The sequence below is a fragment of the Salvelinus alpinus genome, chromosome 16 (genome assembly GCF_045679555.1).
Source record: "Salvelinus alpinus chromosome 16, SLU_Salpinus.1, whole genome shotgun sequence".
Taxonomy (NCBI): domain Eukaryota; kingdom Metazoa; phylum Chordata; class Actinopteri; order Salmoniformes; family Salmonidae; genus Salvelinus; species Salvelinus alpinus.
In genome coordinates this window covers 36,644,538-36,658,251 of record NC_092101.1, presented here as the reverse complement: position 1 = coordinate 36,658,251, position 13,714 = coordinate 36,644,538, and the positions used below count along the sequence as shown (strand labels likewise).

Below are 13,714 nucleotides of genomic sequence, written 5' to 3'. Positions count from 1 at the left end.
ACACTAGAGTGAGGTGTCCATACGTGACAGTGTGTATAACACTAGAGTGAGGTGTCCATACGTGACAGTGTGTATAACACTAGAGTGAGGTGTCCATACGTGACAGTGTGTATAACACTAGAGTGAGGTGTCCATACGTGACAGTGTGTATAACACTAGAGTGAGGTGTCCATACGTGACAGTGTGTATAACACTAAAGTGAGGTGTCCATACGTGACAGTGTGTATAACACTAGAGTGAGGTGTCCATACGTGACAGTGTGTATAACACTAGAGTGAGGTGTCCATACGTGACAGTGTGTATAACACTAAAGTGAGGTGTCCATACGTGACAGTGTGTATAACACTAAAGTGAGGTGTCCATACGTGACAGTGTGTATAACACTAGAGTGAGGTGTCCATACGTGACAGTGTGTATAACACTAGAGTGAGGTGTCCATACGTGACAGTGTGTATAACACTAAAGTGAGGTGTCCATACGTGACAGTGTGTATAACACTAGAGTGAGGTGTCCATACGTGACAGTGTGTATAACACTAGAGTGAGGTGTCCATACGTGACAGTGTGTATAACACTAGAGTGAGGTGTCCATACGTGACAGTGTGTATAACACTAGAGTGAGGTGTCCATACGTGACAGTGTGTATAACACTAGAGTGAGGTGTCCATACGTGACAGTGTGTATAACACTAGAGTGAGGTGTCCATACGTGACAGTGTGTATAACACTAGAGTGAGGTGTCCATACGTGACAGTGTGTATAACACTAGAGTGAGGTGTCCATACGTGACAGTGTGTATAACACTAGAGTGAGGTGTCCATATGTGACAGTGTGTATAACACTACATACGTGACAGTGTGTATAACACTAGAGTGAGGTGTCCATACGTGACAGTGTGTATAACACTAGAGTGAGGTGTCCATACGTGACAGTTTGTATAACACTAGAGTGAGGTGTACATACGTGACAGTGTGTATAACACTAGAGTGAGGTGTCCATACGTGACAGTGTGTATAACACTAAAGTGAGGTGTCCATACGTGACAGTGTGTATAACACTAGAGTGAGGTGTCCATACGTGACAGTGTGTATAACACTAGAGTGAGGTGTCCATACGTGACAGTGTGTATAACACTAGAGTGAGGTGTCCATACGTGACAGTGTGTATAACACTAGAGTGAGGTGTCCATACGTGACAGTGTGTATAACACTAGAGTGAGGTGTCCATACGTGACAGTGTGTATAACACTAAAGTGAGGTGTACATACGTGACAGTGTGTATAACACTAGAGTGAGGTGTCCATACGTGACAGTGTGTATAACACTAAAGTGAGTTGTACATACCTGACAGTGTGTATCAAAAAAATATATATATATTTGTCAAATGCGCCGAATACAATACAAGGTGTAGACCTTACAGTGAAAGGCTTTCTTACAAGCCCTTAACCAACAGTGCAGTTTTAAGAAAAATATGTGTTAAGTAAAAAAAATTGCTGGGTAAAAAATAAGAAATAAAAGCAACAAATAATTAAAGAGCAGCAGTAAAATAACAATAGCGAGGCTATATAGAGGGGCTACCGTTAGACTCAATGTGGAGGCTATATAGAGGGGCTACCGTTACAGAGTCAATGTGGAGGCTATATAGAGGGGCTACCGTTACAGAGTCAATGTGGAGGCTATATAGAGGGGCTACCGTTACGGAGTCAATGTGGAGGCTATATAGAGGGGCTACCGTTAGACTCAATGTGGAGGCTATATAGAGGGGCTACCGTTACGGAGTCAATGTGGAGGCTATATAGAGGGGCTACCGTTACGGAGTCAATGTGGAGGCTATATAGAGGGGCTACCGTTAGACTCAATGTGGAGGCTATATAGAGGGGCTACCGTTACAGAGTCAATGTGGAGGCTATATAGAGGGGCTACCGTTACAGAGTCAATGTGGAGGCTATATAGAGGGGCTACCGTTACAGAGTCAATGTGGAGGCTATATAGAGGGGCTACCGTTACAGAGTCAATGTGGAGGCTATATAGAGGGGCTACCGTTACAGAGTCAATGTGGAGGCTATATAGAGGGGCTACCGTTACAGAGTCAATGTGGAGGCTATATAAAGGGGCTTCCGTTACAGAGTCAATGTGGAGGCTATATAGAGGGGCTACCGTTACAGAGTCAATGTGGAGGCTATATAGAGGGGCTACGGTTACAGAGTCAATGTGGAGGCTATATAGAAGGGCTACCGTTACAGAGTCAATGTGGAGGCTATATAGAAGGGCTACCGTTACAGAGTCAATGTGGAGGCTATATAGAAGGGCTACCGTTACAGAGTCAATGTGGAGGCTATATAGAAGGGCTACCGTTACAGAGTCAATGTGGAGGCTATATAGAAGGGCTACCGTTACAGAGTCAATGTGGAGGCTATATAGAAGGGCTTCCGTTACAGAGTCAATGTGGAGGCTATATAGAAGGGCTACCGTTACAGAGTCAATGTGGAGGCTATATAAAGGGGCTTCCGTTACAGAGTCAATGTGCGGGGGCACCTATTAGTCAAGGTAACATGTACAGTTGAAGTCGGAGTCTACATACACCTTAGCCAAATACATTTAAACTCCGTTTCACAATTCCTGACATTTAATCCTAGTAAAAATTCTTAGGTCAGTTAGAATTTTAAGAATGGGAAATGTCAGAATAATAGTAGAGAGAATGATTTATTTCAGCTTTTATTTATTTCATCACATTCCCAGTGGGTCAGAAGTTTACATACACTCAATTTGTATTTGGTAGCATTGCCTTTAACTTGTTTAACTTGGGTCAAACGTTTCGGGTAGCCTTCCACAAGCTTCCCACAATAAGTTGGGTGAATTTTGGCACATTCATCCTGACAGATCTGGTGTAACTGAGTCAGGTTTACAGGCCTCCTTGCTCACACACGCTTTTTTCAGTTCTGCCCACACATTTTCTATGGGATTGAGGTCAGGGCTTTGTGATGGCCACACAAATACCTTGACTTTGTTGTCCTTAAGCCATTTTGCCACAACTTTGGAAGTATGCTTGGGGTCATTGTCCATTGGAAGACCCATTTGCGACCAATCTTAACTTCTTGACTGATGTCTTGAGATGTTGCTTCAATATATCCACATAATTTTCCTTCCTCATGATGCCAACTATTTTGAGAAGTGCACCAGTCCCTCCTGCAGCAAAGCACCCCCACAACATGACGCTGCCACCCCCGTGCTTCACGGTCGGGATGGTGTTCTTCGGCTAGCAAGCCTCCCTCTTTTTCTCCAAACATAACGATAGTCATTATGGCCAAACAGTTCTATTTTTGTTTCATCAGACCAGAGGACATTTCTCCAAAAAGTACGATCTTTGTCCCCATGTGCAGTTGCAAACCGTAGTCTGGCTTTTTTATGGCGGTTTTGGAGCAGTGGCTTCTTCCTTGCTGAGCGGCCTTTCAGGTTATGTCGATATAGGACTCGTTTTACTGTGGATATAGATAATTTTGTACCTGTTTTCTCCAGCATCTTCACAAGGTCCTTTGCTGTTGTTCTGGGATTGATCTGCGCGTTTTCGCACCAAAGTACGTTCATCTCTAGGAGACAGAACGCGTCTCCTTCCTGAGTGGTATGATGGCTGCGTGGTCCCATGGTGTTTATACTTGCGCACTATTGTTTGTACAGATGAACGTGGTACCTTCAGGCATTTGAAAATTGCTCCCAAGGATGAACCAGACTTGTGGAGGTCTACAATTATTTTCTGAGGTCTTGGCTGATTTCTTTTGATTTTCCCATGATGTCAAGCAAAGAGGCACTGAGTTTGAAGGTAGGCCTTGAAATACATCCACAGGTACACCTCCAATTGACTCAAATGATGTCATCTATCAGAAGCTTCTAAAGCCATGACATCCCTTTCTGGAATTTTCCAAGCTGTTTAAAGGCACAGTCAACTTAGTGTATGTAAACTTCTGACCCACTGGAATTGTGATACAGTGAATTATAAGTGAAATAATCTGTTTGTTAACAATTGTTGGAAAAATTACTTGTGTCATGCACAAAGTAGATGTCCTAACCGACTTGCCAAAACTATCGTTTTTTAACAAGAAATTTGTGGAGTGGTTGAAAAACAAGTTTGAATGACTACAACGAAGTGTATGTAAACTTCCGACTTCAATTGTACATAGGTTCACATACAGTGGGGAGAACAAGTATTTGATACACCGCCAATTTTGCAGGTTTTCCTACTTACAAAGCATGTAGAGGTCTGTCATTTTTATCATAGGTACACTTCAACTGTGAGAGACAGAATCTAAAACAAAAATCCAGAAAATCACATTGTATAATTTTTAAGTATTTAATTTGCATTTTATTGCATGACATAAGTATTTGATACATCAGAAAAGCAGAACTTAATATTTGGTACAGAAACCTTTGTTTGCAATTACAGAGTTCATACGTTTCCTGTAGTTCTTGACCAGGTTTGCACACACTGCAGCAGGGATTTTGGCCCACTCCTCCATACAGACCTTCTCCAGATCCTTCAGGTTTCGGGGCTGTCGCTGGGCAATACGGACTTTCAGCTCCCTCCAAAGATTTTCTATTGGGTTCAGGTCTGGAGACTGTCTAGGCCACTCCAGGACCTTGAAATGCTTCTTACGGAGCCACTCCTTAGTTGCCCTGGCTGTGTGTTTCGGGTCGTTGTCATGCTGGAAGACCCAGCCACGACCCATCTTCAATGCTCTTACTGAGGGAAGGAGGTTGTTGGCCAAGATCTCGCGATACATGGCCAAATCCATCCTTCCCTCAATACAGTGCAGTCGTCCTGTCCCCTTTGCAGAAAAGCATCCCCAAAGAATGATGTTTCCACCTCCATGCTTCACGGTTGGGATGGTGTTCTTGGGGTTGTACTCATCCTTCTTCTTCCTCCAAACACGGCGAGTGGAGTTTAGACCAAAAAGCTCTATTTTTGTCTCATCAGACCACATGACCTTCTCCCATTCCTCCTCTGGATCATCCAGATGGTCATTGGCAAACTTCAGACGGGCCTGGACATGCACTGGCTTGAGCAGGGGGACCTTGCGTGCACTGCAGGATTTTAATCCATGACGGCGTGGTGTGTTACTAATGGTTTTCTTTGAGATTGTGGTCCCAGCTCTCTTCAGGTCATTGACCAGGTCCTGCCGTGTAGTTCTGGGCTGATCCCTCACCTTCTTCATGATCATTGATGCCCCACGAGGTGAGATCTTGCATGGAGCCCCAGACCGAGGGTGATTGACCGTCATCTTGAACGTCTTCCATTTTCTAATAATTGCGCCAACAGTTGTTGCCTTCTCACCAAGCTGTTTTTCTATTGTCCTGTAGCCCATCCCAGCCTTGTGCAGGTCTACAATTTTATCCCTGATGTCCTTACACAGCTCTCTGGTCTTGGCCATTGTGGAGAGGTTGGAGTCTGTTTGATTGAGTGTGTGGACAGGTGTCTTTTATACAGGTAACGAGTTCAAACAGGTGGAGTTAATACAGGTAATGAGTGGAGAGGAGGGCTTCTCAAAGAAAAACTAACAGGTCTGTGAGAGCCGGAATTCTTACTGGTTGGTAGGTGATCAAATACTTATGTCATGCAATAAAATGCAAATTAATTACTTAAAAATCATACAATGTGATTTTCTGGATTTTTGTTTTAGATTCCATCTCTCACAGTTGAAGTGTACCTATGATAAAAAGTACAGACCTCTACATGCTTTGTAAGTAGGAAAACCTGCAAAATCGGCAGTGTATCAAATACTTGTTCTCCCCACTGTATATATTTCGTAAAAATCCAAACAACTTCATAGATCTTCATTGTAAAGGGTTTAAACACTGTTTCCAATGCTTGTTCAATGAACCATAAACATTTCATGAACATGCACCTGTGGAACGGTCGTTAAGACACTAACAGCTTACAGACGGAAGGCAATTAAGGTCACCGTTATGAAAACTTAGGACACTAAAGAGGCCTTTCTACTGACTCTGTAAAATACCAAAGAAAGATGCACAGGGTCCCTGCTAATCTGTGTGAACGTGCCTTAGGCATGCTGCAAGGAGGCATGAGGACTGCAGATGTGGCCAGGGCAATAAATTGCAATGTCTGTACCGTGAGAAGCCTAAGACAGTGCTACAGGGAGACAGGATGGACAGCTGATTGTCCTCGCAGTGGCAGACCACGTGTAACAACACCTGCACAGGATCGGTACATCCGAACATGGTACAGGATGGCAACAATAACGGCCCGAGTTACACCAGGAACGCACAATCCCTCCATCAGTGTTCAGACTGTCCACAATAGGCTGAGAGAGGCTGGACTGAGGGCTTGTAGGCCTGTTGAAAGGCAGGTCCTCACCAGACATAACCAGCAACAACGTCGCCTATGGGCACAAACTCACCATCGCTGGACCAGACAAGACTGGCAAAAAGTGCTCTTCACTGATGAGTCGCGGTTTTATCTCACCAGAGGTGATGGTCGGATTCGCGTTTATCATCGAAGGAAGGAGCGTTACACCGAGGCCTGTACTCTGGAGCGGAATCGATTTGGAGGTGGAGAGTCCATCATGGTCTGGGGCGGTGTGTCACAGCATCATCGGACTGAGCTTGTTGTCATTGCAGGCAATCTCAACGCTGTGCGTTACAGGGAAGACATCCTCTTCCTTCATGTCGTACCCTACCTGCAAGCTCATCCTGACATGGCCCTCCAGCATGACAATGCCACCAGCCATACTGCTCGGGCCATTCCCCGAAATAAATGTCCGGGAACTTGCAGGTGCCTTGGTGGAAGAGTGGGGTAACATCTCACAGCAAGAACAGGCAAATCTGGTGCAGTCCATGAGGAGATGCAATGCAGTACTTAATGAAGCTGGTGGCCACACCAGATACTGACTGTTACTTTTGATTTTGACCCCCCCTTTGATCAGGGACAAATTATTTCATTTATATTAGTCACATGTCTGTGGAACTTGTTTAGTTTATGTCTCAGTTGTTGAATCGTATGTTCATACAAATATTTACACATGTTAAGTTTGCTGAAAATAAACACAGTTGACAGTGAGAGGACGTTTCTTTTTCTGCTGAGTTTAGTCTGGGTAGCCATTTGATTAGCTGTTCAGGAGTCTTATGGCTTGGGGGTAGAAGCTGTTGAGAAGCCTCTTGGACATAGACTTGGCGCTCCGGTACTGCTTGCCGTGCAGTAGCAGAGAGAACAGTCTACGACTAGGGTGGCTGGAGTCTTTGACAATTTTTAGGGCGATCCTCTGACACTGCCTGGTATAGAGGTCCTGGATGGCAGGAATCTTCCAGTAATGTACTGGGCTGTATGCACTACCATCTGTAGTGTCTTGCGGTCAGAAGCCGAGCAGTTGCCATACCAGGCAGTGATGCAACCAGTCAGGATGCTCTCGATGGTGCAGCTGTAGAACTTTTTGAGGAACTGAGGACCCACGTCAAATCTTTTCTGTCTTCGAAGGGGGGATAGGTTTTGTCGTGCCCTCTTTACGACTGTCTTGGTGTGCTTGGACAATGATAGGTTGGTGGTGATGTGGACACCAAGGAACTTGAAGCTCTCAACCTGCTCCACTACAGCCCCGTTGATGAGAATGGGGGCGTGCTCGTTCCTCTTTTTCCTGTAGTCCACAATCATCTCCTTTGTCTTGATCACGTTGAGGGAAAGGTTGTCGTTCTGACCTCCTCCCTATAGGCTGTCTCATCGTTGTCAGTGATCAGGCCTACCACTCGTGTCATCAGCAAAATGAATGATTGTGTTGGAGTCATGCCTGGCCATACAGTCATGAGTGAACAGGGAGTACAGAAGGGGACTCAGCACGCACCCCTGAGGGCCCCCGTGTTGAGGATCAGCGTGGCGGATGTGTTGTTACCGACCATTACCACCTGGGGGCGGCCCATCAGGAAGTCCAGGATCCAGTTGCAGAGGGAGGTGTTTAGTCCCAGGGTCCTTAGCTTAGTGATAAGCTTTGAGGGCACTATGGTGTTGAACGCTGAGCTGTAGTCAATGAATAGCATTCTCACATAGGTGTTCCTTTTGTCCAGGTGGGAAAGGGCAGTGTGGAGTGCAATAGAGATTGCATTATCTGTGGATCTGTTGGGGCGGTATGCAAATTGGAGTGGGTCTAGGGTTTCTGGGATAGTGGTGTTGATGTGAGCCATGACCAGCATTTCAAAGCACTTCATGGCTACAGACATGAGTGCTACAGGTCGGTAGTCATTTAGGCAGGTTACCTTAGTGTTCTTGGGCACAGGGACTAGGGTGGTCTACTTGAAACATGTTGGTATTACAGACTCAGACATGGAGAGGTTGAAAATGTCAGGAAAGACACTTGCCAGTTGGTCAGTGAGTGCTCAGAGTACATGTCCCGGTAATCCATCTGGCCCTGCGGCCTTGTGAATGTTGACCTGTTTAAAGGCCTTACATCGGCTACGGAGAGTGTGATCCCACAGTCGTCCGGAACAGCTGATGCTCTCATGCATGTTTCAGTGTTACTTGCCTCAAAGCAAGCATATAAGTAATTTAGCTCGTCTGGTAGGCTTGTGTCACTGGGCAGCTCGCGGCTGTGCTTCCCTTTGTGGTCTGTAATAGTTTGCAAGCCCTACCACATCCGACGAGCGTCGGAGCCGGTGTAGTATGATTCGATCTTATTCCTGTATTGATGCTTTGCCTGTTTGTTGGTTCGTCGGAGGGCATAGCGGGATTTCTTACAAGCTTCCGGGTTAGAGTCCCGCTCCTTGAAAGCGGCAGCTCTACACATAACCTCAGTGCAGATGTTGCCTGTAATCCTTGTCTTCTGGTTGGGAAATGTACGCAGACACTGTGGGGACGATGTCATCGATTCACTTATTGATGAAGCCAGTGACATATGTGGTGTACTCCTCAATGCCATCAGAAGAATCGCGGAACATATTCCAGTCTGTGCTAGAAAAACAATCCTGTAGCTTAGCATCTGCTTCATCTGACCACTTTTTTTATTGACCGAGTCACTGGTGCTTCCTGCTTTAGTTTTTGCTTGTTAGCAGGAACCAGGAGAATATAATTATGGTCAGATTTGCCAAATTAAGGGCGAGGGAGAGCTTTGGATATGCGTCTCTGTGTGTGGAGTAAAGGTGGTCTAGTTTTTTTCCCTCTGGTTGCACATGTGACATGCTGGTAGAAATTAGGTAAAATGGATTTATGTTTCCCTGCATTAAAGTCCCCGGCCACTAGGAGCGCCGCCTCTGGATGAGTGTTTTCCTGTTTGCTTATGGGCGTATACAGCACATTGAGTGCGGTCTTCGTGCCAGCATCAGTTTGTGGTGGTAGACAGCTATGAAGAATATAGATGAAAACTCTCTTGGTAAATAGTGTGGTCTACAGTTTATCATGAGATACTCTACCTCAGGCGAGCAAAACCTCAAGACTTCCTTAGAAATCTTGAACCAGCTGTTGTTTACAAATATTCATAGACCGCCACCCCTTGTCGTACCAGAGGCTACTGTTCTATCCTGCCGATACAGTGTGTCCCGCTAGCTGTATGTTATTCATGTCGTTGTTCAGCCACGACTCGATGAAACATAGGATATTGCAGTTTTTAATGTCCTGTTGGTAGGATATACGTGCTTGTAGTTTGTCTATTTTATTATCCAATGATTGTATGTTGGCTGATAGGACCAATGGTAAATGCAAATCACCCATTCGCCGCCGGACCCTTACAAGGCACCCCGACCTTCGTCCTCGATATCCCTGTCTCTTTCTCCAGCGAATGACGGGGATGAGGAACTTGTCGGGTGTCTGGAGTAAATACCTCTCGTCCGACTAGTTAAAGAACAAATCGTCTTTCAATACGAGGTGAGTAATCGCTGTCCTGATTTCTAGAAGCTTTTTTTGGTCATAAGAGACAGTGGCAGAAACTGTATGTTCAAAATAAGTTACAAATAATGCGAAAAAATACACACAATAGCACAATTGGTTAGGAGACCGTAAAACTGCAGCCTTTCTCTCTGGTGCCATCATCAATACACTAGAGCGAGGTGTCCATACCTGACAGTGTGTATGACCTGTGTGAGCCAGGGTCCAGTGAGTTCAGTCTTACTCTCCCAGCCCCCATACAGCCTCAGCTCCAGCTCAGTCAGAGTAGAGGGGAGGAGAGCCCCTCTCACCAGCTTCACCAGGCGATGGGTCACCTCCTCAATCATTTTCTACAGAGATATCAAATATATAACACAAACCATTTCAGGAAGTAAAACTACACACAGAAAGAGTCTTCTGAAGTTTACCAAAAGTATATCTAACTCAACAAAACGTACCTTAAAGTCGTTCTGTCTCTGTCTGGCATTCTTCTTCGATTTCTCCACCTGGCCAGATTTCTCACCAGTCTGTGCAAACAACAACAGACACAGTGCTTGAGGACTGATATAGGTGTGTACAGAGAGTATGTGTGTGTGTGTGTGTGTGTGTGTGTGTGTGTGTGTGTGTGTGTGTGTGTGTGTGTACCTCGCTGAAGAGGCTGCCGTTGACGTAAGAGATCCAGAGCTTCCAGAAGTTGGGCAGCTGGCCAATCACCACGTCCGACAGCTTCTCCACAAACTGCACCTGCTGGGGCGTCTCATAACGCCAAGCTACAACACACACAGGAGACAGACAGGTTACAGACCACAGGCAGACAGGTTACAGACCACAAGCAGACAGGTTACAGAGGGACAAGAGAATGGAGTGGAGTAATATAGTGTTGTACATAAAGATACAGTATAATTCACGATGAAGCGTTACAAATCTACATTGTCCACAACACAGGTTGAGAATCGCTGGTAGTGTGTGTATAGACGGCATCCCTAGCCGCGTCCTCAGAGTATACACAGACCAGCTGGCTGGAGTGTTGACAGACATATTCAATCTTTCCCTATCCAGTCTGCTGTCCCCACTTGCTTCAAGATGTCCAACATTGTTCCTGTACCCAAGAAAGCAAAGGTAACTGAACTGAATGACTATCGCCCCGTAGCACTCACTTCTGTCATCATGAAGTGGTTTGAGGGGCTAGTTAAGGATCATATCACCTCTACCTTACCGGACACCCTAGACCCACTTAAATTTGCTTACCACCCCAATAGAGCCACAGACGATGCAATCGCCATCGCACTGCCCTACGGGCCAGCAGTGGGACGGGACCGCAGTGTAGCAGGTGGAAAGCTTCAAGTTCCTTGGCATACACATCACTGACGATCTGAAATGGTCCACCTACACAGACAGTGTGGTGAAGAAGGCGCAACAGGGCCTCTTCAACATCAGGAGGCTGAAGAAATTTGACTTGGCACCTAAAACCCTCACAAACCTTTACAGATGCACAATTGAGAGCATCCCCTCGGGCTGTATCACGGCAACTGCACCGCCCACAACCGCAGGTCTCTCCAGGCGGTGGTGCGGTCTGCCCAACGTACCACCGGGGGTAAACTACCTGCCCTCCATGACACCTACAGTACCCGGTGTCACAGGAAGGCCAAAAAGATCAACAAGGACAACAACCACCCGAGCCACTGTCTGTTCACCCCGCTATCATCCAGAAGGCGAGGTCAGTACAGGTGCATCAAAGCTGGGACCGAGAGATTGAAAAACAGCTTCTATCTCAAGGCCATCAGACTGTGAAATAGCCATCACTAGGCGGCTTCCACACGGTTACGTAACCCTGCACCTTAGAGGCTGCTTCCCCACTTACATAGACTTGAAATCACTGGCCACTTAATAATGGAACACTAGTCACTTTAATAATGTTTGCATATTTTGCCTTTACTCATCTCATATGTATATACTGTATTCTATTCTACTGTATTTTAGTCTATGCTACTCTGACATCCTAATATTTAAATATTCCTTAATTCCATTCTTTTACTTTTAGGTTGTGTGTATGGTTGTGAATTGTTAGATATTACTGCACTGTTGGAGCTAGAAACACAACCGCAATAACATCTGCTAAACACATGTATGTGACACATTTGATTTGATTTAACTTGATATATTGTTATACTGTACTGTAATCAAAACAAACTTTATTTGACACATGTGCAGAATACAACATGTGCAGACCTTACCGTGAAATGCTTACTTACAAGCCCTTAACCAACAGTGCAGTTCAAGAAGATTTAAGAAAATGTTTACCAAATAAACTAAAGTAAAGAAAATGTAAGTAACACAATAAAATAACAATAACGAGGCTATATACACGGGGTACCGGTACCAGGTCAATGTGCGGGGGTACAGGTTAGTCGAGGTAATTTGTACATATAGGTAGGGGTGAAGTGACCCTGCATAGATAATAAACAGTGAGTAGCAGCAGTGTAAAAAAAACTAATGGGGGGGTCAATGTAAATAGTCTGGTGGCAATTTGATAAAGTTTTCAGCAGTCTTATGGCTTGAGGGTAGAAGCTGTTAAGGAGCCTTTTGGTCCTAGACAAATTGAGCTCCCGAGTGGCGCAGCGTTCTAAGGCTCTGCATCTCAGTGCTTGAGGCGTCACTACAGACACCCTGGTTCGTATCCAGGCTGTATCACAACCGACTGTGATCCCAGCGTCGTCCAGGGTTTGGCCGGTGTAGGCCGTCATTGTAAATAACAATTTGTTCTAAACTGACTTGCCTAGATAAATAAAGGTTAAATAAAAACAAAAAATATATATATATAAACTCAGCAAAAAAATAAACGGCCCTTTTTCAGGACCCTGTCTTTCAAAGATAATTTGTAAAAATCCAAATAACTTCACAGATCTTCATTGTAAAGGGTTTAAACACTGTTTCCCATGCTTGTTCAATGAACCATAAACATTTAATGAACAAGCACCTGTGGAACGGTCATTAAGACACTAACAGCTTACAGACGGTAGGCAATTTAGGTCACAGTTATGAAAACTTAGGACACTAAAGAGGCCTTTCTACTGACTAAAAAATACCAAAAGAAAGATGCCCAGGGTCGCTGCTAATCTGCGTGAACGTGCCTTAGGCATGCTGCAAAGAGGCATGAGGACTGCAGATGTGGCCAAGGCAATAAATTGCAATGTCTGTACTGTGAGACGCCTAAGACAGCGCAACAGGGAGACAGGACGGACAGCTGATCGTTCTCGCAGTGGCAGACCACGTGTAACAACACCTGCACAGGATCGGTACATCTGAAAATCACACTTGCGGGACAGGTACAGGATGGCAACAACAACTGCCTGAGTTACACCAGGAACGCACAATCCCTCCATCAGTGCTCAGACTGTCCGCAATAGGCTGAAAGAGGCTGGACTGAGGGCGTGTAGGCCTGTTGTAAGGCAGGTCCTCACCAGACATCACCGGCAACAACGTCGCCTATGGGCACAAACCCACCGTCACTGGACCAGACAGGACTGGCAAAAAGTGAAAGTGCTCTTCACTGACGAGTCGCGGTTTTGTCTCACCAGGTGTGATTGTCGGACTCGCGTTTATCGTCGAAGGAATGAGCGTTACACCGAGGCCTGTACTCTGGAGCGGAATCGATTTGGAGGTGGAGGGTCCGTCATGGTCTGGGGCGGTGTGTCACAGCATCATCGGACTGAGCTTGTTGTCATTGCAGGCAATCTCAACGCTGTGCATTACAGGGAAGACATCCTCCTCCCTCATGTGGTACCCTTCCTGCAGGCTCATCCTGACATGACCCTGGCATGACAATGCCACCAGCCATACTGCTCGTTCTGTGCGTGATTTCCT

At 45.6% G+C, this 13,714-nt stretch overlaps 1 protein-coding gene across 14 annotated transcripts in view; it reads right to left on the bottom strand.

The window, feature by feature from the left end:
* The window catches only part of LOC139541431 (exocyst complex component 2-like), a 177,581-nt gene that overhangs the window by 103,689 nt on the left and 60,178 nt on the right, over positions 1 to 13,714 (bottom strand). For all 14 annotated transcript variants that reach the window (XR_011668343.1, XM_071346079.1, XM_071346085.1 and 11 more), the window contains 3 exons: positions 10,496 to 10,620; positions 10,309 to 10,377; positions 10,043 to 10,200 (listed from right to left, as the gene is read on the bottom strand). Coding sequence is in view for 13 of the 14 variants with exons in the window: in XM_071346079.1 (XP_071202180.1) it covers positions 10,043 to 10,200; positions 10,309 to 10,377; positions 10,496 to 10,620 (352 nt within the window). In the remaining variant the exon portion in view is untranslated. The remainder of the gene's footprint in view (positions 1 to 10,042; positions 10,201 to 10,308; positions 10,378 to 10,495; positions 10,621 to 13,714) is intronic.